General features: G+C 40.8%; 1 protein-coding gene across 2 annotated transcripts in view; it reads left to right on the top strand.

The window, feature by feature from the left end:
* Positions 1-26,172, top strand: part of VWA8 (von Willebrand factor A domain containing 8) — a 236,391-nt gene that overhangs the window by 71,569 nt on the left and 138,650 nt on the right. For both annotated transcript variants that reach the window (XM_016158150.2, XM_036228917.1), the window contains exons 14-19: positions 700-813; positions 7,735-7,903; positions 9,676-9,753; positions 11,939-12,054; positions 18,342-18,448; positions 21,529-21,635. In XM_016158150.2, the coding sequence (XP_016013636.2) occupies positions 700-813; positions 7,735-7,903; positions 9,676-9,753; positions 11,939-12,054; positions 18,342-18,448; positions 21,529-21,635 (691 nt within the window). The remainder of the gene's footprint in view (positions 1-699; positions 814-7,734; positions 7,904-9,675; positions 9,754-11,938; positions 12,055-18,341; positions 18,449-21,528; positions 21,636-26,172) is intronic.

The following is a 26,172-nucleotide window of genomic DNA, read 5'->3' as shown; positions in this document are numbered from 1 at the left end:
TCTTGATTCTAACACTTGTAGACATTTAACTGACTTATCAGGAAAGTTCAAATAGTGGAATGATCCATTTCCCTAACTAACTATGCAGAGTTTTTTTTGTCCTTGAAAAGGTGTACATACCAAGTATAATTAAGGATTTCAGAAACACTGTGTTAATCCTGACTAGATTTAAAAGCACTTTAAGTGATTCATCATAAACATTCCATAGACTGGTAGCGTTTTCCTCTTCTAAGCAGACAAACGCAGACACAAACGAGAGGCCGCTCGGCCGTTCGATCAGCTCTCTCTGCCCGTCACGCCAAGCAGCAGCGCCTGTCACCACAAGTGGCAGCCGGCTCTGCCGTGCGTGGTGTGACGCTGCCGTGTTGCAGGTCCCCGGCCTCAGGACCCCCGTGGGTGTGGGACTGACGCCTAGGCCCCACCTCCTCACATTCCGACGCTGTCAGTCCGTGGCGAGGCCTGACCACTGGCCCTTTAAAGTTTTCGATACAGAAACCAACAGTTTTGCCAAGTGTAACAGCACCAGTCAGCTGAAAATTTCGAAAGGTGCATCTAGAATCGTTAGACGCAGTAGCCCGTGGTCATGGACGTTATTAAGATGTTAACACTATTAAAGTGTTACCTGACTGAGTCTACCTCCAATAACTTCGCCGCTCGAAGCTGATGGCTCTGTTCTCTGACCTTCCCGTTTCCCATCAGGCTGATCCATGACCGGGAGCTCAGCCTCTACGACGGCTCCCGGCTGCTGAGAATAGACAGGTATACGCGTTTGAAGGAGGAGCTGCAGATGTCGGACGAGCAGCTGCAGGAGAGGTAACGTGGGAAGCGCTGCCCTTGCTCTGCACGTCGAGTGGGCCTTCTTTCTCTTCTTCTTCTAAACTTTGGGTTAAGCCGAGAGAACTTGGAACAGCTCCATAACTGTTCGTGGCTGGGCACATCTTCAGACTTGACGTTGGCCTACCAGGTGCACTCTGCACGCTCGGCCTGCCTGTGCATGAGTGCCGAAACACGTCATCAGAACGTTAATTTTAAGAAGTTTAGCCTTCTCTGTTGTCCTAGCTATTCGGTTTTCGCCCCGTACTTTATATCCCTCCCACTAACAGACAAGAGTCACAATTACCTGGGCCTGTTCTCCGTATAAGTCATCAGTCATTACTGCGGTACGGCGCCTGCCTCAGGCTTCCCATTCACGGCTTATTTAAACGTTTCCCCGAGATGCAACCACCAAATGCAATGTAGGCCGCTTGATTGGATCCCGGATCAGGAAATAAAATGAAAACAGCTGTAAAAGGCAATCGTGAAAGTTTAAATATGGGCTATACATTTGATATTGAATTAATGTTAATTTTCTTAAGTATCACAATGGTGTCATGGTTATGAGGGATGATATTCCTAGTCTTAGGAGACACATACTGAGATATTTAAGGGAGAAAGTGGAAGGATGTCCGCAGCTTACCGCCACATGTCTCAAAGAAGAGAAGAGGTGTGCGCGCGCACACACACACACACACCCTCACCTGGAGAGAAAGCGCGCGATCAGATGAGAAGGAACACAAACGTAAAGTCTTAACAGCTGTGAGATCTAGGCGACGGATGTCTGGGTGATCAGGTTCTGTCCCTTCAGACTTTCTATGGGTTTGGAAATTGTTTAAATAAAAAACTCGAAGGAAAGTATTTCTTTCATCTACACACTGTGTTTTTCCCTTAGAGGAGGTTTGGCAAATATAAGTTATTTCTTGTCTCATTCCATTTGCATGGTCGTTTTGACACAATCAGAACTCGTTGCCGTGGGGAATTCCCAGTCACTTACTCGGATCTTATTTAATTGAAGCTTCACCTCCACCCCCTCCAAAGAGGTTGCTGCCATATTTAAAACATTAAAATCCTTCAAATGATACTTAAGCATATTTCTCATTATGTTTATGTGTTAAGAAGGGTTTTGTTTAAAAATTGCCTTTTTCACAGCGAGGAAGTGTTGACTTTCTTCCTGTCTCTGTATGAATTACCTAAGAGTTCACTTGATCGCACAGCTACATCCCTTCCGTTTATTATGTGCAACCTTTGTGCATGATTTGCATGGGACTCATCCGTCAGGCAGCGGTTTTTATTTTCAGGGAGACGAGTCGCAGCCGTCGGGCAGTGGCTCTCAGCAAGTCCACCTGTCCGTTTCCCCTAGGACTTCAGAGGCGTCGTATTTGTAGCCGAACGTCCAGAAAACGACAGCCCCCTTCTGCGAAAGGCACCCCAGTCCTCCCTAACGGTCCCCTGCAGTCTTACAAGTGAAAACGCTCTCGGGGACAGAGTGGCCCGAGCCTCATCACGTTCAGGATCCGGGCCAGCACGGTTAGAACTGCCCCTTCTCTGAGTGTCCGTCTCTGTCACCGCCGACCTGCAGCTCGCCCGCGACTATAAACCAGACCCAGCTCTATCTCAAGGTCCCTCTGAGTAGGTGGAGGAAGGTCATGGCGCTGCTCGGTTCCCCTCACTTATTTCTCATTTTCATTTGAATTTTTCATCATTATTAAACATTCATGAAACTTGAGCCAGATGGGTTTTCAAGGCTTGTTATATTTCCTGTTCCACATTCTTCCAGAATAGCTATAGAGTCATTTGGGAACTTTATGGAGTTTTTGCATTATCGTCATAGCATCAGGACCATACACGGCAGAGCCATTCAATAAACTAGTTGTTTGTTCTTTCTCACATACATTTTGCTTTCCCTAAAGTTAATACTTGTCTGCATATGAAAGGGGCAGGTATGCAAATAAATAATCACGGCGCGGCTTTTAAGTGTTAGAAGAGGAATCTCCGCAGTCATGCTGTGGGACATGGATGGCAAAGTGACCCTATTTTCTCACTTTTTCGCCCCGGACGCCTCCCTCTTGTCTGCATCTCCTCAGCACGGCCAGGCACATCCGGCGTTCTGTCGATTTCGTGATCTCTGAATTTCGTTCTCTCCCGCAGCGCGTCCTGACTCGCCCTTAGCTGGACCCGTGGTCACCCACCCTCGCAGCCCGCCTGTCATTCCGGATCTCTCTCCGCTCCCACTTCCCGTCTCCTCTGGGGTCGCTTGCGGCGGCTTTCGTTAGTTAGAGGTCGAACCTCCTGGGCCAAACTTCTAATTTTATTTTCTCTTTTATGTTCTGACAATTCGTCTGGACTTCGTTGATTTTCAGAGGCGAGGTGTCTCACGACTGATTCTGCTCTCAGAAATATTTCTATCATTTGAAAGCTTCATTCCTTTCCTTATCAGTATTTCTCCATTCTTTACCTGAGAAACCCTATTTTCTTATGATTGTAAGCAGTTTTTTTTTGTTTTTGTTTTTTTTTAATTTTATCGTTCCACGCAGTCATGTTATGGAATCCACTTCACTCTGACGATACGGGTCACTGGTCAATTTCTTCCCATTTTCTTCAGTAACCTGGATTAAATCTTGTAGCCCATTTTTGTATTTCTGAGAATGTATACATTTTCTTTTAGGGTTGTATTAGGTTATCCTAGGTTGCACTCTTCCTTTAAGCCAGTTGACGGTATTTCTTTCAGGCTGTATGTTTGGGTAGGGAGCCGGCACCTTCACTAAAAGGGCACGGCACAGCATACAAAGCAAGACAGTTATACTCAGTGAGAAAATTAACTTATTTCGTGTGTTCTTGTAAGCAGTAAGCTCGGCTTGATCCTACACGCTGTCCATATCCAATATGTTGTTCTTGGCATTGGCACTAGAGCTGCAGATTAGAAACCTACAATCCAGGCTTATGTCCTTGTCATTTCTGTACCTAATCACAGAACTGATGGTCTTTAAACAAACTCAGCTATTAATGTTTGGTTTTCTCGTGGGGGATTTTGAGACAGAGAAAGAGGTCAAAGGTATAATGAAGGCACGGCAAATGTAAGTGCTTCCTCGCCTCTGTGCCCAGGCTGGTCGATCCAGACACCCCGGAGGCTTTCACACAGGGACAATTTGCGTCTTTGTGTTCAGCAGGACAACTTTAGTTACGAGTAACAAAAAGAAAAAAAGAAACTTCATTGTAGAAAGGAGCTCAGTGGAATCTCAGTGGTATCTTACCAAGGAAGCGCAGCGAGCCTCAGGAGATGACTGGACCCTAGGACTCTGAGTGGACAGGAGTCTGTCTCGCTCTGTCCTTCATCTCATTGTTTCTAATGTCACAACACCTGGCACACAGTAGGTCACTTACTAACTGTAGTTGAATGAATGAATACATCTTAACCTATGATAAATTCTAGGAAACTCAAAGTAAAGGTAATTCTACTAATCTAGCTTTAGATGATCTAAGCTAGCAGTGTTTCCTTTGGCGAACCTACTCATTAGGAATACTTTGCCTTTTAAGTCTGATACCACAGGGTCTTATGAATAACAGCCACTAACAGTGGGCTACCAAGCCTTTCAACTTTAGAGTGTGAAACGCAGTTGATAAACATTATATTCGACTCTTTTGCCAACCTTCATCGTATTCTGATTCTTCACTAAGAGCATATATACCTTGATCATTTCAGTGGACTTTTACATCTTTTACAGGCAATCACATGACTACTATGCCCTTAGAAATGGCTTAAGAAATGTTAGAGACTTTCCTTTTTTCGTTACGAGACACCAGGAGCGCGATGGACTTGGTGGTGAGAAATAGCACAGGGGCCACACTCACCTGACACCGTGCCTGCACGTGCCTGCATTTCTCACAGGAAGTAAGGCCCAAAGCAGAACTGCTTCCTGGGATGAGCAAAGCTCCTTTGGGGAAAGGAGCAATGTAAATACTCCTGCTAACTGTCTTCCTTCCTGCTGTTGGTCAGAGCCCAGACGAGGGGAGTGAGATTTTCTTGAGAAAATAAGTGAGTTACTAGTCGTTTATTTTGCCAAGAAAAGACTTCTGGTTATCTCAGGTAAGTGCTAATGATTGTTGGCCTCGTCTCAGTTATAATTGTATATGCTCTAATGTTTTGGCATTTTTGTCGAATATTTTTTTTTATTGTGATTGGACATTGAAAACAGATTGTAATCTGTCAGTTTTTATTATTGATCGGTGGTGAGCCATAACTGGACATTGGGCTGATCCTTGATGGGTAGATTTCTCTGGACTCTTTTATTACTCTTACACTTGAAGACAGTTAGGATCTGAGTGTTCTCGCTACCTCCCCGGAAAACTCAGCATCTTCGCTTGTGAAGCAGGCCTGTGTTCTCTAGGGTTTTATATAGATGGAATCCCCGTGTGGCTTTGGTCTGGCTTCGACACTCAGCATCTCTGTCTTGAGGTCTCCCACGTTACGTCTGTCAGTCATTCCCTTTCACTGCTAAGAAGCACTGGAAAGTACTCAGCTCTCTAAAAATGTACACTTATACTCCAAACAAACATATCGACCCCCATATTTTTATTTTTGAAATCTTTTTGTAAGCTCTTTTTGCTTTCTAAATTTCTAATCTTTGGGAAATCATATTTGTCTTTCTGAAATTAAGCCATATCTTTAGTTTCGTTTGTTGCTTGTCGTTAACTTCTAGTAAAATTAAAGTTAACCTAGATTTTAAATTGGAATAGTGCCCGTTTCCTGATTCTCAATTATTTACCACTTTTTCAGCATGTACGTCACCCACAGTGTGTCAGGGCACCCGGGAGCAGCTGGCAGGTGGCCGGGAGTCCTCCGTTCTCGGCTTTCAGACTCGGAGAACCTAACATCGTCTCGAAGTGACTTTCCGTGTGACCTATTTTACGTAAGGGAGCCTTTGGGGAGGACCTGCCAGACAAAAAGGTTTTTCTCATCCTCTTATTCAGTTGTCTGATGACTACTTATAGTCAGCATCTGCTTCTCTGCCTGACCTGCCTGCTGTCTCAGAAACGGCCCTCATTAAATCAGGCCAGGTCACTCAGAACCCCACTAGAGTCAGTCCCAAAAAGCAAGCCACAGACAGAATGTGTCCTGAACGATGGCCATCACCTTATCTAAATTCTAACCGCCTAGCTTGCTCTCCTATGACTTGCCCTTCTATCCCTAACTTTACGTCTCAGCTCTGAGGCCTGGTCTCTCTGATCTCCCTGATTTAAGGGTGTGACTTAGACTTCCCCTTTAGCTTGCTTACTGGACTTTGGCTTTGCTTATTCCCTGATTTAGCATCCCTCAATATCTTGAGTGAGAAACTGCATCTTCTGCTTTAATTTTGCATAGTCAGAGCAGGCTCTGTCTCTCTTACCATATTTTGCCCTTACTGGGGGAGAGGAGGATCAAGGATGGGTCCAACATCTGTTACGGGGCCATGACGCAGTCCTCTGGATTAGAGCAAACCGCTTAGCAGAAGTGGAAAATGGAATAACCTTCCCTATGAGCCTTCAGATCACAGTCCTTTCTGTGTCCGGACACTACTGCGCGACTATTTACTCGCAATCCTGAGTGATCATGTTATCCTCGGGACTCTCAGGCACTGCCCGTGCGGCGACCATTCTCTCTTTTCCTGAAATACCTCCTTTGGACAGGTCGCCCTATTCCCTGCTTGAATACCTGTAAACAAGTCTTTTTTCTTTTCTACCTAGAGAAATGAAATGACATCTCGTAGCTTTCATGGATTCATCCAGACCTTTTACATGATCATTTCTAAAAATGGCGTTTCCCTGTTTCTAGATTATGATTGGCCTCTCAAGGGACTCATTACGCAGCCAGGGACCCGGTGGACCCACCCGTTGTATCGGGAAGGCTTTTTCTCATCTGGAATCCTCGGAGTACTTCCCTGATTCTCTCGGCACTTACCCTACCTTCTGATACTCTAGCCGCCCAATCGCTTAACCGTTGGGTTTTTTAATTATAGTCAATGGCAATAAATGGTTCAATTCTGGGGAAGTGCCAGTTACATACCCATATTTTGGTTTTTCTGAATATCTTGACAGGTATTTGAGTTTCATCTCTTTTTTCTCTTAGTGGGGATATTACCCTTTTAAAGGTATATTTTCACTGGGGTTTTGAGTAAAAGGGATAAAAACTGGCAATATCTAACCCACATGATTAGATCATGATAAGGGATTTCTAGTTCCTTCTTCAGAAACTACTCAACTCAGTTCACGAACTGTGGAAAGTCTTATCTTATTCCTCTCTGTGTTCTAGAATATTTATATTTTCAGATTCACTAGCAGAAATTTATTAAAGAGATCACTGTAAAAATCACAGCATTTCCTACAAAATAACAAAAGAGTGAATTAATAAAAGTTCAATTTTCTCCATCTTTTTGAGACCTAAGATTTCTTATCGCCAATCCAGGTTTTAAAATTTAATCCAATCCCTTATGCTGCTTAAATTATCTGAGTTGTGAAAAGTCTCTCCGTATTGAATCATACCCCTTTGTCTTTCTGTGATTGACACAGCAGGGTTCCTTGCAGGGCAGCCGATTTCGAGGGGATTTTAAATAAAGAGACCTATGTAATGAATAGGCATTGGGTGGACTTTTGCTTCAAGAGACGATGGCGTTTGTCGTAGGCATAGTGTGTCCAAAGCAGCGGTTTGTGCCAGGGATGGAGTTTCCCTAGCGGACACACTATGTCACATACGAGCCGTAGGTGATCCCCTTTTTGCTGTAATCGTAGGTTCGGAGAATGGCCTGAGTTCGTTCAGAGCTTGTCCTTTGGGCAATCGCTTTGACGACATCAGCAGCACCAAGGCTCGTCATTGCCCGGGCCATAGCTACCACGACCCAGTTTCCGATGTGAAAGGTTATGTTTTAAATCTTGTTCCTCTTTCAGATCCATCTTCCCCATCCACCCCGCCTTCAGAATCATCGCCTTGGCAGAGCCCCCCGTCATTGGAAGTCCAACCCAGCAGTGGCTGGGGCCAGAATTCTTGACCATGTTCCTTTTCCATTACATGAAACCGCTTGTCAAAAGTGAAGAAATCCGAGTGATCCAGGAAATGGTAAGAGCGAGGTCGGCTCTAGCCTCTGCTGCCTTCAGTTTCTCTGTTTAAAGCCTTCTGACTCCCGTGGGAGCAGAGTTGGACATTTTTGACTTTTTTCCCCCATTTACACCCAAATTTCCTCACATAATGGTTCCCGAACTTTACCATTTTACAGAGCCATCTGAAGGGCTTGGTGAAATGCAGATTGCAGATTGCAGAGGTGTGGGATATGGTCCATGCGAGTTTGCATTTCTCAAGTCCTTGGGAGACTCGGATGCTGCTGGTCTCGCGCGTGCCTTGAGAACCATGGATGTGGGGTTGTCTTTCCTCTCTCCTTGTGTGGAGGCAGTCAGGGAGTTCCTTTGCCTTTTATATGCAGCCAAAGATGACTGTTTTCAGTTTCTACTCTAAAGGGAGGGTAAACACATTTTAATTCCTTAGATTCTGTTGAAAATGCTATGGAGTCCTGGGCCCCTCAGTACTGTAACAGGTCCTAAGCTCTACTTACCTACTGAGTTGTCTGGTGGTTTGTAGTGTCTGTAATGCATTACTTCAGCGTCTGCCTTAAATGGGCATTGTGCTTAGCATTTTCAGAGTTTCAGAACTGTGCGATTCACTGTAGCAGCTCTAGCCACATTAAATACAATTTTAAAATTCAGTTTCTCAGTCATACTTCAGGTGGCCAATAGCTACATGGGGGCTTTTGGCCAACATATTAGAAAGCATAGGGAAAGGACATTTCCGTTGTTGTAGAGAGTCCTGTTTGGACAGTGTTGTCTAGATCACAAATAATTAACTTTTTACATAAATGAACTCATTCTCCTTAAAATGCCAGAACGAACTTTTCGGTCTTGCCGTGAGCGTGGTCCGGATGAGGCTGTCGGCTTTAAAGACAAAGAACCGGCCATTAAATGCCAAGTCCACCACCTGTCAGCTTGCATGCCGTGGGCAAATTGCTCAGCCACAGTTCCTTCACCCGGAGATGAGGATAATTCTCCTTGTTACATCACAAGACCGATTTAAAGATTCAAGGAGGTCAAGTACGTCCCTGAACTTAGACTTTCGAAGCTCCAGCCACCTGAGTGACCAAAGAAGCCCTGAGCAGTTTCGTTCAGAAATGGCCACTTTCCGTCGGTCATTATTCTGTCACCTCTCACTGCTCTTTCATGTTAAAACTTTAGGTTTGTTATTGTATAAAATACTTGATTAGATTGAAAACGTTATTTTAACAGTTAAAGGCAAACCATGTGTGTTATTTGGGCCGCTGTTCTTCAGAGGTCCCTAATAAAGTGGTCGTGTCCCTTGGATATGTGCTTGGAAAGTCCTTGGAAAAATGCACAGCCCTACTGATATGACTGGGTAGATGTGGCTGTAAGAGGACTAGTGAATGAAGGAGTCGGTTTCAGTAAGAAAATGCCTAAATCAGAGTTTAGAAAATTATCCTGAAGCTAACTAACAGGGGAATGATAATGTATGACATTTTTGTGGGCATACTGTATGCCAGTTTTTGAGTTAGAGGCTCCTTTGAGTTCTATGCTGGTGATAGCATTGAAAATGGAGAAGGGTGGCTTGGTTCTAATCGATTCTTAAAGAGAAAAGGGGCAGATATAAGTGTTTCCTGAGAAGACGAATAAGTACATTTTTCCATGATTTAAACACGTAACCTGTAATCAGGGACTTTCTAAAAATGTAATTCTGATATTCTTTGCTAAGTAGCCAGAATTTATGGTTTATCGATTAGCTATCCCAGCTTATTCTATCTGTCTTTCCTCATTTCGCTCATCAAATAGGTCCCAAGTATACCTCAGGAAGCTTTGGACAAGTTGCTATCATTCACACACAAACTCAGAGAGACACAGGACCCAACGGTGAGTACGGATCCTCCGTCCTTTTACCGTCTGCTGCTTTATGTTCTCAGAGTTCAGTGCTTTGAGGTGGCTTTACTTTTTTCACGCTGGCATTTTTATTCCTATGTAATGCTTTGTCCTGTGCATAGGTTTTACTCTTTCGGCGATTTTCACATTCCTTCCAGCTCCTCATGGACGATATCATGCAAAAAGCTCTCGCTTCAGAGGACGACCGGGCCCCCCGGGGGGCTCTGCTCTGCTCCTTGTGTCTTCTGTGCTGAGCAGTCTCTTCCGTTCTTACGGCTTCAAGGACCAGCTCTGTTTTCCCGCGTCTTCAGCTTCAGCTTCTACCTCCTCTTCCCTGATCGAGTCTTTATTTCCGATTGTATTTCCATGCTGGGATCGTGTGCTGGAAAGATCCAGGGCTGTCACCACCTAACGCTTGAGTCTGTAAAACAGGAACAACGCCACACACCTCATTAGGGACGTTGCGATGATGCCATCACTGTAAACTCCCCACATCTTACGGAACTCGGAGGTCTCTCCCTTTAAACCCATTCCCATTCCCTGTTTAATTTTCTGACTTTGTTAATAATCGGCCCCTGGAGAAGCGGTCACGTGGTCTACTTATTTCCTCATTAAATGATGTGCTATTTTGAATTGCAGTTTATACTTCCTTATATTTAAATATTTCTCCATGTCTAGCATGCAAATTTGTTGGAAACAAGGATGGACCAATGTTTGCTTATAAACGAGTTCTTTGAAACTGAGAATGTGTTCTTTTAATAGAAAAAGGGATATGTCAAAAATGTGTCATGCTCCCTACCTAGTCCCCTAAGGCCCCTGTACCCCGTGCTGTAGCCACAATATAATGCTCATCACAGCAGTCCAGCATCTCCCCAGGCTGTGAAATACACGAGGAAGGAGAAATCGATTCATTCTTTCTTCCTGGGGACGTGCAGACGTGACCTCAACTGCAATGCCGAATCAGGCGACTACGCAGGGTTTCCTCTGCCTCTTCCCGTCGTCCCCTCCGAGCCCCTCGTTCGTGCTCAGACACTTTACTGCGCCTGTCAGGCTCTGCGACATTTTGCCCTGGCTTGTTCTGCCATCAAAAGTTATTCCTCCCTCTGGTTTTCAGTGAAAAAGCTTCGTCTCCTAATGGTACTGATCTAAGTTGGGAATTAGGCCAGTGATAACCTGACTCATTGAATTCATGCTAATGTGTAGGTCACATCCTCTTCCTCTATTGGTTTTCTTTTTATTTCGAGGATGCTGATTTTTAATAATAATTACCGGCGTTCGTCGGGCACCAATACGTGTCTGGCTTATGCCCAGTGCTTGCAATAATTGTCTAATCCTCATAGCAACTTTAAAGTTACTATTACCACCATTTTAAAGATGAGGAAACTGAGGCTTGAAGAGATTAAGAAATTTCTCAAGCTCACACAGCTAGTAAATGGGACCCTGATTTGTCCGATTGCAACGTTTATAAACTTGACCATTACATCAGGCCGCCTGCCAAGTTCATTTCAAATTCAAGTTAGCAAATATTTACTGGTACTTACGTGTCCTAAGCTCTGCACTAGCAAATGTGCTGTTGGGATTTGCAGACAGGTAAGAAGACAAGTGAAATTATTCTGACAGTACAGGGAAAGCATTCTGAAGAGAAAGCTGCCGCCCACGCGACAGTCTCCGCTGACATCTCTGTGGTAAGCAGCCTCCTCTTCTGTATTTCAGAAGCCAAAGGTTTACTTAAAGCTCTAAGCATTTTCAGAATAGCTTAACAGTTTGGCTTTGTGTAAGCACAAAAAAATGAAAAAGTTGTTGACTGTACGTCAGAGCTGTTTTTAAGTAGAGTGCAGCCTGTATTACATTAACAGCCTTCTTCCATTGAACTTCCATCTCCCCCCCACGCCAAAAAAAAAACAGTGTGTACACAGCACTTAGCACAATGAAAACACTTTAATAGAATTTAATTGATAAACACTTTTTGTAGATTTTTTTTTTTAAAAAAAAACTATCTTTAAGCATGCGTTAGGAGTAAATTGATTTCCGTTTATTTTTGTTCGTAATTCATTAACAGTGCATATTTAGGTTTGGCCTTGTCCTGCAGGCACGCTGAGTTCTGCTGTGATCCCCATCTGACAGGACTTTCTGCAGGTGGAAACAAGACTCTTAACAGGCCGTCTCTGCCTCCTCACAGGCTCAGTCGTTGGCGGCGTCCCTTTCCACCAGGCAGCTGCTGCGGATTGCTCGTCGGCTGTCGCGGTACCCCGAAGAGAATCTTCACGGTGCCGTCACCAAAGCCTGCCTGTCCAGGTACCCGTCTTCTCCTTTCCCACTGAATGCAAGGTTCTGGGTCTTTGCCAGAACAGTAACAGAAGTTTAATTAGAGATAGTCTGGGAAAAGTATTGGTCTCAATATGTAGCTATTTCAGCCTTGTGTTCAGTTTTCAGAATATGTGCCCTATTTGTGCTTAACAACAATTTTAAGAGGGATTTTATAGATAAGAAAACTACGTAAGTCACTTGGTTCAGGTCACACGGTGGTAAATAAGTCAAAGTGGGTGTGGGCTTGGAACGCCGGTCTATGTATCTCCTGAATTGGTGTTCATGATCATGACATGATTTTCAGTGGAACTTTCCATGCTTGATAGTACTTCCCCTGTTACCAAAACTTAACAAAACTAACACCTTTCAGTTTATACTAATATTTTTCATGCCTGTTTGGAAATGGCTATGAAACATTGGCTTATCAAATTTTCTTAACAGAATTGCATGCATGAAAACTATTTTAAAACAATTATAAGAAAGATTGAGAACAATGTCCATTAGGCCCAGAGGTTTATTTTAGACTCTTTTCATTTGATCTGGTAATATTTTTATGGTGGTCATGTCTGTTGTTCATTCATTCCTCGATGAATAATAAAAAAAAAAGATATTAAAAGAGAATCTATTTTCAATTTAGGAGAATCTATAATAACCATTTATATATAAACCGTTAGATTAGTGGACAATTTTACTCGTAATTAAATAAGCTTCTTATGTTGCAATTTGAATTGTTCTATGCTGTATTCAGCTACAAAGGGGCTCCTTTCTAGTGTCTGCAGAGTAATTCTTTCAATAACTAATAATTATAAAAAATAATAACATTATTTTTCTTTTAAGTAGAGGAATATTAGACAGCCAGATGAAAATTAGAAAAAAAAAATGCTGTACGTGCTTTTTTTCAGGGTCATGAATTGAAGAAGACATAGACATAGAGAGAGAGATCCAGTACCTACCCAGAACTAAGGTGTAGATGTGTGTTAATAGAAGTAAATAATCAGTGCTGAGCAATGTAAATAGTTCTGGAGCCTGAGGGAAAACCATACTTCGGATGTACTAGAATTAAATAATCACATTCCGTAGACCTTCATACATGCCCTGGTAGTTTAATCAACTTTCAAGTTCTTTTATTTAAAAAAAGCAAGTAAAAATAAATCAAATAATGTGAATTGATCTAAGAAATAAACAAGAGTGATCAAAATTTGGGGAACAAATAGACATTGTGTTATTACTGCACAGCATTAAAGACAAAGTGAACGACTTAAAAATTATGAGTGGAAGAAGACAGAAGGGAGCAATATTAAACTGATAACCTCAGATCAGCAACAGTAGATTCCAGAAGAATTAGATAGCATCCTGAAAGTGTTAAGGGAAGATAACCATGAACCCCAGAAGTCTCCGCTTAGCTAAATACGTTTTTTGATGAAAACTGAGTTTACCACATTGCTGAAAGGACTACTGAAGGATATATTTCAGCAAGAAGGAAACCAGATTCATAAATAGGTATAATACAGTCAAATAACACCAAAGTTATGGTGAATTAGACAAGCTGATCTCAAAATTGGCATGGATATATAAAAGGCTGATAATAGTCAAGAAAATTTGGAGGAAGATGAAGGAGGTATACTTTCTCCATCAGATATGGGGACCCATCATAAAGCTGTATTTTTCATGACAGTGTGTATTAGTGCAAGGAAAGACAGGCTGTTAGAATGGACTACAGGGCCCAGAAACAGACCCTCATATTCGTGGGAATTTAGTATATGTTTGAGGTGGCATCATAAATCAGGGTGGAAATGAATGGACTTATCAATAAATGCTTAAAAGTTAAAAGTATTCACTTTATCCTTTAGAAAATAGTAAAATCCTGTTTTATGACAAAAACACTATGGGTCACAAACTAAAAGATGTTTTATAAGGTTTATAATCATGAAAAGATTGGTATTCAGGGACTATTAAGTATTAATTAATGAGATAAAAGAATCAACCCTAAATGGCTGAAGGACGAATAGACATGTGCAGAAAAGTTCATTCAGATGACCAACAAACATTTGGAAAGTGCCGATCTTCATTATTGATCAGGAAAATGAAATTTGAGACAGTAATCAGCTATCATTTTATACTTAAAACTTTTTAGCTATAAAAATTAGTATTTTGCATGGGAGGAAGGAAATGGAATTTTATCTCAGCCGTTGGGATAGAAGCCTCATAACTTTGGGGTTGATCTCACACTATCTTTATGTCTAAATATATTCAAACCATATCATTTGACAATTCTACTTCTTGATATTATCTCAGAGATAGACTTATATCTATTTATAAGGAGGCAGGTAGAAGAATGTCCATTACATCATTGTTGATAAGAATGAAAAATTGGAAACAACCTATCTGTCTATCAAAGAATTATTAATTGACATATTCATATATTAAAATACTCTACAGCAGTTACAATGAAGTAGATCTGTGTGTATCAATAAGTATGACTCTTGACAACTTAATATCAAGTGAAAAAAAGCAGTTTGCAAGAAGAGATTTGGCATATGGTGCCATTGATGTAAAATGTTAAATACACTAAACAGTACAATATATTTTTACTCATAAATATGTAGTAAAATAAAGATATAGACAAGAAAAATGCTTACTAATTTCAGCATGAGCGTTATCTCTAGGGATGGAGAGAAATGAATAGAATGCTTAGTATTCTCTAACTTTCTGTATGCTTGAAATATTTCATACTTTAAAAGTCTGAAAAACGACTTTTTATACTCATGCTTACTTTTCATACTCATCAGTTTTTCACTGTCTCAAATATCAGCTAATTTTTCTAGTGTTATCAAGTGACCACAATAAAACTCTGTTTTGTTACTAACCCTTGGCCCTTTACAGTGAGTAGAAGAGCTATCTTGTTTATGCTTCATCTGTTGACTTCAGAGGCTACAGAGTCAATAGCCTTTTTACTAATCTTCTTTTCAAAATAGCACTATGGTAGGAAAAAACAAAAAATTATGGATGCATAAAAGTTTATGTATTTAATGACTTCATTCCACATTGAAGCAGTGAAAAGAAACTGAATTTTATTGAAAATTTTAAACAAAAATTAACATATATTCATAAAGCCTGTTATTTAAGCAGAGAAAAGTCAGAAGAAATTCTCTAGGCTAAATTTGTTAAATATTAAATTTATTAACTATTAGATAGACTTGTTGTCTTGTTCATTTCATTTAAAAAAATATTATTCATGCGTTTGCTTGTGCTGGTTGAGCTCAGGCTGCAACATTTCTTTACCTGAGGAAACAGCTGCCTCAGTACCTCATTCTCATAGCCTGTGATGTGTTCACCATGGCTCGGAGCGACGTGCACAATTCATTTTCTAGAAATTCGAAAACCTAAGAGGCCAAATGGAAGAAAATTTGGAAGATTAGGAAATTATTAGTTATTTCACATTACAAAAATTATTTTATCATAGAAAATTCTATTCCATTCAGATAGTTTGCATTCCATTAAGTTATTTCCTTCTGGAAAATCTTGGAGGTGACTATCTTTTAGCATAGAACCTGTGGGCAGAGCTATAAGGATTTAATCAGAAATGAAGATTAACTGTCTCAGGGATCGAGGTAATGAAACTTTTTTCATTCACCAACAACTTAGTTTGCATACAGCAATTTGTTAGAAATTCTTCTGTGACATAAAATGAATAACATCAATATAAAATTTTTACATTTTTAAAGCTGTTAATTTTTTAAAATCATGAACCTGATAGAATTATCGTACATAGTGTTATATGATTACAGTGATTATTTTGATGTGACGTGAGTATTTTGTCCTGAATAATGATTTTCATTGCAAGAGAGACTATCCAGAGACTTATTTTTGACTTTAAAAACTGCTATTCAATTTTTTAAGTCTATAATTTCAGAAATCTAGATCTTCTTCAGGAATTTTTGTTATGCAGCTTACTTTAAGTCTGTCAGATCTAATTACTTTTATGGGCCTTTGAAGATGTGGCTCTGTTTATGAAACTCGGCTAAATTAAATATCTTCAAACATTTGAAATTATGTTTAATAAATTTTATAAGAATATTCTGTGTCCTTTTAAGCACTTCAGATGTCTGAATTATCAAAGCCTTCCTGAGAAATTACATAGCTCAAAATTTAACAATTTAGCATTTTTAACTAGGATAAACCATAAGTTTTCTTAACTATTCGAATACTGCCTGTAAATTTTAGATGTAAAATGATAGTTATAAATTAATTACACGTTCAAATCAGAAGTCAAGAGCCCCTCAGTCTTTTTTTCTCTCTCTCTCTTACCGCTGACACATTTCCCCTTGGGGCGGGTGATTTGGAGGCCCCCTGTCCTGGTCCTGGCTTCTGCTGGTCCCATCCTGAGGAGTCCCGTGTCATTCCTAATCTAAAGATCCCGTTCAGCTCCTGTGATGAGACGCAGTTATCCGAGTTAGCCTAGGGCAACTACTTCTGTTCCTGCATTTCCCAGAATATGGTTGACTCTTTCTTTATTTTTTCTTAGAACCAAAGACTTAAAGAAACTAGAGACTTTCCACCAATTCTTTTTTTTTTTCTGGGATTAAATAATGATAATAGTAAACACACTATGATGCTCACATTTTACTGATAAATACACTTGAAAATTTTGAAATAGGTGTGCTTAGTTTGGTTATAGGAAGGTAAGTTTTAGATGTAAGTACATTTCAGCTTCCATGCTATGCTACCTCTGATTATTTGGTAGTGCCGTCTGGGTGTGAGGTTGAAAATAATTCCAAAACATGTTCAATCTCAGCGGGAAAGAGTGTCATTTTGGTAAGCAGTGCCTGTCACTGCCGTGGAAAGGGAGGCATACATGCCTTGTTTGCTATCCTCTGTGGGCTTTGGAGGGCAGTCTGAAATGTTCCAGAACAGAGCCCAAGTGAGGATGTGTTGACAGACACACTATAGAGATGTCAGGGGTTTCTGGGAATAGCAGAGAAAGTCCGACCTTGAAAGGGGTCGTTGTCAGTCAAGGTGGTATGACAGGGAGAAATGGAGATACAGCAGCAGGACCTAGTGTTCCCAGGCCAGATTCTAGTTCACGGGATATTGCCGAGAAGAAAGTAGGGCAGGTTGCCAAGGCAGGGGCTCAGGAAGCAAGATAAACCCGGCCCTTGGGTCTCAGAGATAAGGTGAGGGCTTGGTTTGAAAAAAAGGCAACAACCTAAGCACTGTGATGAAAGGTCGGAGGTGAGCGGCTGTAAGTCTCAGTTGATGCTGAACTGATGAGCTGCCAGCCTAGAGCTGTATAAACCCCCTATCACAGCCTAGGACCAAATGAGGCAGTGGGCGGGAGGTAAATACGTGGGTCGGAATGCTGCGGGGACAGGCAATCCGACAGTCCTGCACACGCTCGTCCGTTTCCCTTCTTGCTCACACCAACATCTCTTTCGTTGGAGCTTATACTGCAGCCTGTGGGAGCAAGCGCGAAGGAGTGAGAGCTGTGGGAAACCTAAATTAGAAGCGGCATGTTGTTAGTGCGTTTATTCGGAACGCTGTGGCACATAGCGGTTACTTTATAGTACCATAGCTCAAGTGATCATGGATTAAAAGTCATTTCCATGGGCTCACTTGGGATCATACATTCCAGATGTGTTTGTGTGGCTAGGAAGCTCTGCGTTCGCGCCCTAAGCCCATGATGTTCATGCAATCTCCTTATAGATGAAGACTCCTGTCACTCACCAGTGTTGTTTTGACAAAATACACAGAGAATTGATAAGCAGGTATAATTTTTAAATGGAAGGAAGAACCAAGCTTGGTAATATCAAATTTATTCAATAATTTGTATTAGGAAGTAAAAGAAACCTCATTAATTCACTAATTTGAATCTGTGATTGCCAGCTTGGAGCAGGTTAAAGTATTATTTAATCTACTTAAGAAAACTTGATAAACCACTTAAATGATAAATAAGATTTATGAGGTATACTAAATCCATTTTAAAAAGCAAATAATTTTAAGTCTTATCCTGAAAAATGTTATCTGTAAATGAACACTGCTAATTACAAGTGAGCTTTATTATTAAAGGAAGAGTCAACAAACATATACTTCATCATCACATGTACTTGAAGTTTATTATTTGTTTCCAGAAATCCCAGGTTGTAGTTAGTGTGTGTGTGTGTGTGTGTGTGCGCGCGCACGCACGCACGTGCATGTGTGCATGTCAAAAGCTATTTAGGAATTACAGAAGGCTTTGACTTTATCTTTAAATCCTTCCCACCCACTCCCACCCACAGGTTTTTACCAAGCCTCGCGAGATCAGCATTGGAAAAAAATCTGGCAGATGCTTCGATAGAAATAAGTGCTGATAATAATCTAGAACTAGAATTGGAGGATTACAAATGTAAGTATTTGATTTGTTTTTTTTTTTTAAGTGAAATAATAATTAGGAAACATTTTCTAAACATTTGAATTTCAATAAAAATGGTTTTGTGTTCCTTTCATTTTGTTTTATTATTGAGTTGAAAAATGAATCTTTTACTTAAAAAAAAAAAAAGGTTGAAACCCACTTCCAAGCTAAACCTGAGAATACTTTCTTTATTTCAGTGCATCCCAGATTCAGGCCCTCCCCCTCCACGTCTTTGCTCCCCAAGAGACATAATCGACGTGAACATGTTAAAGGCTCTCAGAATTCCCTGTGTAAATAAACTTGCGTGATTTTGTTTCACTTTTTTTTTTTTTTCAAATGTATTTCACCATAGAATCTAAAATTCTGTGGGGTTTTTTGCACATTTACATTTTGAGGACCGCTGACGTCTTACGGGACATGCTTGGGAAGCTAGTCTAGGTTGATACAGACTAAAATAATATTCAGAGTACCGTTTCATGGCTTCTTACGCTTCCATTTCCATATGTGCTGTCTTTTGTGGAGCTTCTCTCCTGGATAGCCAGAAGTATGCTTTTGAATTGGGAGGAGGTTCAGCTCTTCCTTTAAAATTTCCCCATCCTTCCATCAAAAGCACAATGAAATACTCTCTATTTTTTGAAGAAATTACCTGTTTTTATCAAAACATCCAACCTGTGACCACTCTCTTTGTGGTTTTCTTTGTAGTAGGTGTTTTTCATTCTCGGGGCTACACTGAGATAAGGGTTTGGCATTAAGGAAATAAGCTATCTTTTTTTAAGTAAAATTATAAACAGCATTCTCGTGGATCTGGGTACAGATATACAGAGCCAAGTCAAAGAGGCAGAATAACTTGAGTCTTTTTAGACTCACGATGTTACTTGATTGAATTTTTCCACATGTCCAAAGAAAAGCGGCATCATTCGGACTACAGACCGTTTAGTCTTGGTAACAGGCCGTTCGTGGTTCCCATCTAAGCCTGAGTAGGGGAGAAGGAACCTAAGTTAAGAGACTTCTGATTCGTTTGGTTCCATTCGTCTTTAATATGCTCTCTCTTTTGGAGACTTCATTTAAATCGCTTCCTTGTTCAGAGGCCATGCTTGCCTATCAACATTCTGATAAGGATTTGGCTTTTTCCATGCAGGTCACGCTCCAAACAATATGCTGCTATGACAACCAATGTATCATATAGTCATATGAAAGTTGCAGCTTTCATTACAATGTAATATCTTGCAATTCTGGTCTTATATGTCAAAATGTATACATATTTCAGAATCTATGTCTTTACTAATCTCCCGAGAGTTAGGTTTTGTTCCCTGTTGTGATGACAGAATCATGTTTCGAGCCTACCAGGCTGAGGACCTTGACAAATTTACCAAAATGATTCCATCTTGTGAGATTTCTTAGAAGATTGCCAGCCAGCTTTCTCTGCATGCCTTTCCCTCTTCTAGCTTGAAATTTTAACAATAAATGTTGGCTGAATGAATTAAATTGTTCTCAAGCCCTAAATATACTAAATAAATGTATTCCACAAACTAAACCATAGATGATATCAGATGCTATTTAAATCTGAAATTATGTGCGCCATCTCAACATACAAGTATGTAGTAAATTCACTGCTATGATCCTTGTCTTTCCCTTTACAGTTTTATACTGGATCCGTTTCAGAGACCCAATGCTAGTAAATAAATAATAAATTATTGGCATGACAGCTCGTGGGTTTTTTTCCCCTGTAGAACTTGTGAATAAAAAGAAAATGGCAAAGATCAATTGAAGGAAGAACTCTACTCTGCTTTGGCAAATGTGTAGCACTCAGCAGTGATTAAACAGGGTGACAGTTTATTTTTAGCTCGAAATCATTCATGGTGCTCCATAAACACAAAAGTTACTTTTCCACCTTGTCTTTCAAAATGCTTTCCCACAAAAATAGCAATTTTCTTATTTGAAGTAGGCATGGGAAAGATGAGTCAACGGTTTAAGTCCTCTCATTGTCTACCTGCTTGCTAGGGTATTTCCACAGGATGGAGCATGATCTGGAGTCAAAAGGCTGATCGTACCTCACTTGGCAGAAAGAATGTCACACTAGACTAAGCTCTATTTTTAGATCTATCCATACTAGCTGGGAGATTTTAAGCAAATTAGTTTATGTTCTTCTCAGCTTCCTCATACTTCTCATTCGAGGGAAAATTACATGAAATTATGTGAGAAAACAATGAGCTGAAGTTCCTAGTTTGGGATCTGGCACATAGAAGGTTCTAAAGAAATGACAGCTTCTATTACTGTGATGATCAGCACTACAACAACTGCTACTATTAGTGATGTTGTTATTGTTCTTGGAATATGTCAGACGGTGAATAATATCTGGTTACTGTACAAAATACACATGCGGTCTGTTCCCTGACCTCAAAATTTTTGTTTAGTTTTCTAGCTTCAAGGAACTCAGATTCTATTCTAGACCAACTGTAGGAGACAATAGAATAATAATTACCACAAAATAATTATGTAGCACTTGGGTGCTTGTTTGAAAATACCAAGCTCATGGACCATCCCTGAAAATAGTAATTTGAGACAATGGAGTGGGTTGGTACTTCTGTATTTATGACTAGACCATCAAGGGATTCTCACATGTAGTTTTTTCAATAAATGGGTCATATAAGTGATAGTCAAGGTAATTCAGAGCTTTAGAATGTGCATTTGGCTTATGTATGTGTCATAGTCTTTGACCGAACAAGCTTATTAAACTGCCTTGATTCGAGTTCTGAGTTTTGTTTTCCCCTGTCAATTTTATCTCTGTGCTATTACTATGTACCTTGTTTTAAATAAAAATTATTACATTTTGGAACATTTTAAGCTTTTCGTAGAGCTTTAAGCTTTTTATGCAGAGATAAAAATCACTCTGGCTAATAAAATACCTTCAAGGTTTTTATTACCACCTCCAAGCTTATTTCTTTTATCCGTTTAATTGAAATCCCTTGACGAGCCCACAGAATATTAAAGATGCTGTACCACGTTGTGCTTGGACTGGATTTGACCTCTCTGGGGCGCCATGAGTAATTCTCTGATCTGTGTGGAATGTTTAGGTGAAGTAGAATCTGGAATCCTGAGGATTGGAGCTGTTAGTGCACCAATCTATAACGCCCATGAGAAAATGAAAGTGCCCGACGTTCTGTTCTATGACAACGTTCAGGTAAGATCACTACATCCGCGGACAAATCACCACTTACCATAGTTCATTCTGATTCAAGTGAAACTGTTTAACTATCTGTATAATTTGCTAAGTTCAATTCAGATGAGGCAAAATGAAGTGTTGAAACGTCTTCCATTCAAGCATTATAAAGTTAAAACCTGCTGCTATGAGTAGAGTATAATAAATTTTATAAGCACACATACACTAGGCTTTGGATAAATAAATTTATTATTAAATGAAAAACAAAATAGAATGAATACTTATCCTCTCTTTTGCTTTTCTGTTAGTTAAATCATTTCCTGTTAGTTAAATCAAAGAGGGATGTGTCTTATGTGTTTTTTCCTTCATATTTCTTTCCTTTTCCTGAAAATTTCTAGTCTTTTTCTATTCTTTACTTTTTATTATTTTTTTAAGGGAATGTAGATAATTTCCTACTTATAAACTAACCTATAATTGATGGACCTTCTACTAAGACAGAAATAAGTGTGTACCCAGAAAGCTTGATTGTAGATGTTCATTTTAATAAGAATTTTTCCAGAGAAAATGTAATATAAAAAGCTTTTTTCTTTTATAGATTTTCTGTCAGATGGTTATATATTTATTTTATAATAAAACACATATTTAAGTTTTCTGTTATTTTTTGGTCACTAATCTGCATATAAATAATAGTCTTACAGTTGTAAATTATGGTAGAAGAACATCTACTTATAGTTTTTACTATCGTAAGGATTTAGGGATGCTAAAGTAAAATTTCTTTATCTGCTGTTCTCCGGTCCTATTTGTTCTTCAATCGGCACCATAATTTATATCCCTACGTTATATTAACAGCATAGAAGGTATTTTGGCAAATTCCTCTTTCTCAATAAAAATATTGATTAAATGTTTTGAAATCTGTTCAAAATGTAATTATCATCCATGGCATAGCAAAAGGCATAACTCAATTTGCTTTTTATTCATTCTATAGACCATTAAATAATGTAGATTTTATTTTCTTCCAGAGCATTACTGCTCTTATGTAAGCAGTAGACAAATGAACAGAAAATAAGGTTACTTTTAAGACGAAAGGAAGAAAATCTTGCCTGTTGACAAAGACACAAACATGGTTGTAAGCATTGATGGTGCCACACTCTGTCCATGTAGTAGAAAGGAATAAAGAAGAAAAATCAAGATACTTGGTTATAAGCCACAATTTGAAAAACTCCATGATAGCAAACGTTGAAAAGACTTGCCAGCATCTAAGAATGTAGGAAATTCGAGGGTGGTGAGGAGCAGGGAGAGGCCCGTGCCCTTGAACACTGTGTCTGTTGCCATGGTGCTTGAGGCATAGACATCAAGGACCACGGGCTGCTGTGATCTTCACACAGTGAGCCTGAGGGACTGTCCGTGGTCCGTATGTGTTCTCTTCATGAAGCGTTATGAATCACCCATTAATGACAGTTCTTCACCGTGCAGTCCTAGGGGCGGCGGCTCGATCACATTCGCTTAGGTCGCGGCGACTCCTGTTCCGTTCATGCCGCGCTTCATCGTCAGTGCCTCTCGCAGGCTCAGGTGCCTCCCTCTCACTCTGCGCCCTCTGATCCCCTCGCCACAGTGTGTTGAAACTGATTTTAAAATGTGTTTTTCCATGCCACTAATTGGAGAGAGAGTTGAATAGCTTTATAGTAAGCTTAATGAGCTTTAGATCTGAACATTTAAAAAAACACCTGCCACATGTCAAGCCTTGTCCTGAGGTTTAGGATTAAAACACACACGCGCGTGCACGCAGCTCCAGAGCTCGGTTATCTGGGTCCATCGAAGGGAGCAAGGTGAGTAAGAACATGTATTTACAACACAGGAAGCACGCACAGGTTACTGTGGTGGCGTCAATGCGACAGGGGGCCCAGACTGGAGTGGTCGTGGAAAATGAGTTGACCAAGCAAAGCCAAGAGACTCCCTCAGGCAGAGAGACCAGCATTTGCAGAGACTTGGCTCCGTGGGAGGGTGGCTTATCTAGGTAGCTACATGTCATTAACTGTCACCGGCACAGAGCTGAGGTCGCTAGTGGAAGAGTGACAAGAAATGGGGCTGACGCGTTAGGAAAGGGTCAGGTCATCTGGACCTTGCTAATTAAGGAATGTGGATGCCTTTCAGAAGAAGCGAGGAAGCCAGTGAAAAATTTTAACAACATTTCCATTTCTGCTAATTTTGTGGTCACTCTTAAATGTTATCTATGGGTTGGAACCAAGGCAGAGGGAGACTAGTCAGGAGGCTGTTGCAGTGGTCCAGGTGCAAATTCTGAGGGATCTGAACAAAGGCAGTGGTGCTGGGGGCAGAGTGGCAAGGACATGTCACGGGCTACTTAGGAGGTAGGTAGAGAGTCAGTGGAACTTTGTGTTCAGTGAGTGACAAAGATTCTTCCTCTGGGAGCACATAGTCTAGTGGAAAAGTAAAAAGAAGAGTAAGGAGAAAATGATTCTAAATTTGCACATGACTGGAACACAACGTAGGAGGAGAGTGGTAGGAGGTGAGGCGGAGACTAAATCGATATGGTAAGGAGTGACCTTTGTTCCTAAGGTGTAAGGAGTCATTTAAGGAACTTTGAAGAAAGCAGTGATATAATTTTGAACAACAAAATGACAGTCATCACAGGCACACCCTGGAGATTTTCCAGGTTTGGATCCCAATCTTCACAATTAAGCGAGTACACTGATACAGCAAGTCGTAGGCCTTTTTAGTGGTGGGGGTCTTCCCTTCAATCTGTAAAAAACAAACAAACAAACGAAAATGCAGTATCTGTGAAATGTAGTAAAGCAGAAACAAGGTATGCCTGAACTCTTGAGAGCATGTTAGCTCCTGGGGAGACTGAAGTTATGGAAGCCGAAGTGGCTTATAAAAAAGTCCAGCCCAGAGATCATCGAGCCCGAATGAAAACTGTGTGGACAAAAGGAAAGGATAGATACAGTTGACTTTCCGGTGGCTTAGTGGCTTAGACTTGCTGTCTAATTGGCTCTTGAGAAAGGAAGGAGTGAAGTGGGTTCGATGATGATGACAGGGGTTCAGGCAGGTGGTAGAAAATGTTGCTGCTAATCAGGATGATAGATACAGGATAAAGAATAAAGCCGAGGAGGAAGTCACGAGCCAGGTCTGGGATGTGCGGGATCTGAGGAGGCTGGGAAATGAGCAGTAGCTCAGTAGTTCTGCAGGGGGTGCTGGGGAGAACCGCCTCGCTGTGGGGAGCCAATGGGACGGACGGGAGAGGAGTCAGAAGTAGCTCCTCAAGGACTGGCATGCGGGTCCCCAGCTCTGCAGGTAGCCTTCCCTCACTCCTCAGGTGGGTGCAGGTAGACACGACCTGCTCTACTGTGACAGCACTCCCCGCCCCCAGGAAAGCTTGTAAAGAGGTAAAAAAGAGAACAAATGAAGGAAGATGGGAAAATTAAGGAATCACTACAGGAAGAAGATCCAGCCCCGCAGGCTATGGAGAGATTGTTAAGAGGAGGAGGACTCCGCAGAGAGGCACAGACAATGGGCAGGAGACTTAAGAAATTGTCTGTGGCGCTAAGTCGGACAAGAGGTTACGAGGAGAGCTATGTAGGCGGCGACCTTAATTTTAGCTAATATTTCTTGATTTGAATAGTCTAGTTAGATGTGATGAAGGCAGGAAGTGGGGCGACATGAGGAAAAGTACGGAAGACTCTAGATACAGTTCGGATTTTTTTTTTTTCTCGGTACTTATGTTGCTTTTCCACCTGACTGTGCAGGTGCTCGGTCCAACTTTTAAATCTATTCTCTATGCAGATTCGCCCATTTATTTCTGGAAGGATTATTGTTGTCTGGAATCGGCCCTGACCTTCATCTTAGTTAGAAGGAAGAGGTCTCCAGACCACGCTATCACAGGGACCCAGACACAAGCGTGGTCTAGTTCTCCATTTTAACTGGAGTAACCGTCCATCTCGACTTGTTTAAGGTAGTCCCTGTTTATATTTGTTGTCCCAGCATAATATCAATGTCTCTTTATTCTTCAAACCGTTCCAAAAGGAACACTACATTGATATCTCACCCTACTTGACGCCTCGTTAAAATTCTAGCTCCATGGTGTATGTGAAAGCACTTTTTAAAGTAAAAACCTCCAAGATAAACATTAGGGAATTCTCATCTATTCTTGAAGAGGGGGCAAACAGTTTCTCAGTTTTTCTCCCTAAGGAAGAAACTCTGAAAGAAAATATTGCTTAATTTGACAAGCAAAAGGAAAATATTCTAGATGTCAGAAAAGTCCATAAACCAAGTCGAGTAAAAAAAAAAAAAAAAAAAGCAAGTGACAAGCTAGAAAAATATCTGCAGCATGTATTAGATACAACATGAGGAGCCAATTCAAGCAAAAAAGAGAGACTTAGTCAGACTTTAAGACTACAGCACTCAGATTCTTCTGGTCCCTTCCACGGCCCCATCTACCAAGCTCACGCTGCCTTTTCTACAGATGGGGAACTTAGGCAACTTTGGTGGTTTATGAGGCCAGTGTTGTTTCCATACAGAGAACCAAGAGGAAGGCATATAGGGC

This window comes from Rousettus aegyptiacus, unplaced genomic scaffold (genome assembly GCF_014176215.1).
Source record: "Rousettus aegyptiacus isolate mRouAeg1 unplaced genomic scaffold, mRouAeg1.p scaffold_m13_p_11, whole genome shotgun sequence".
Classification (NCBI taxonomy): Eukaryota; Metazoa; Chordata; class Mammalia; order Chiroptera; family Pteropodidae; genus Rousettus; species Rousettus aegyptiacus.
The sequence above is the reverse complement of the archived record's forward strand: the minus strand, read 5'-3'. Positions and strand labels throughout refer to the sequence as shown.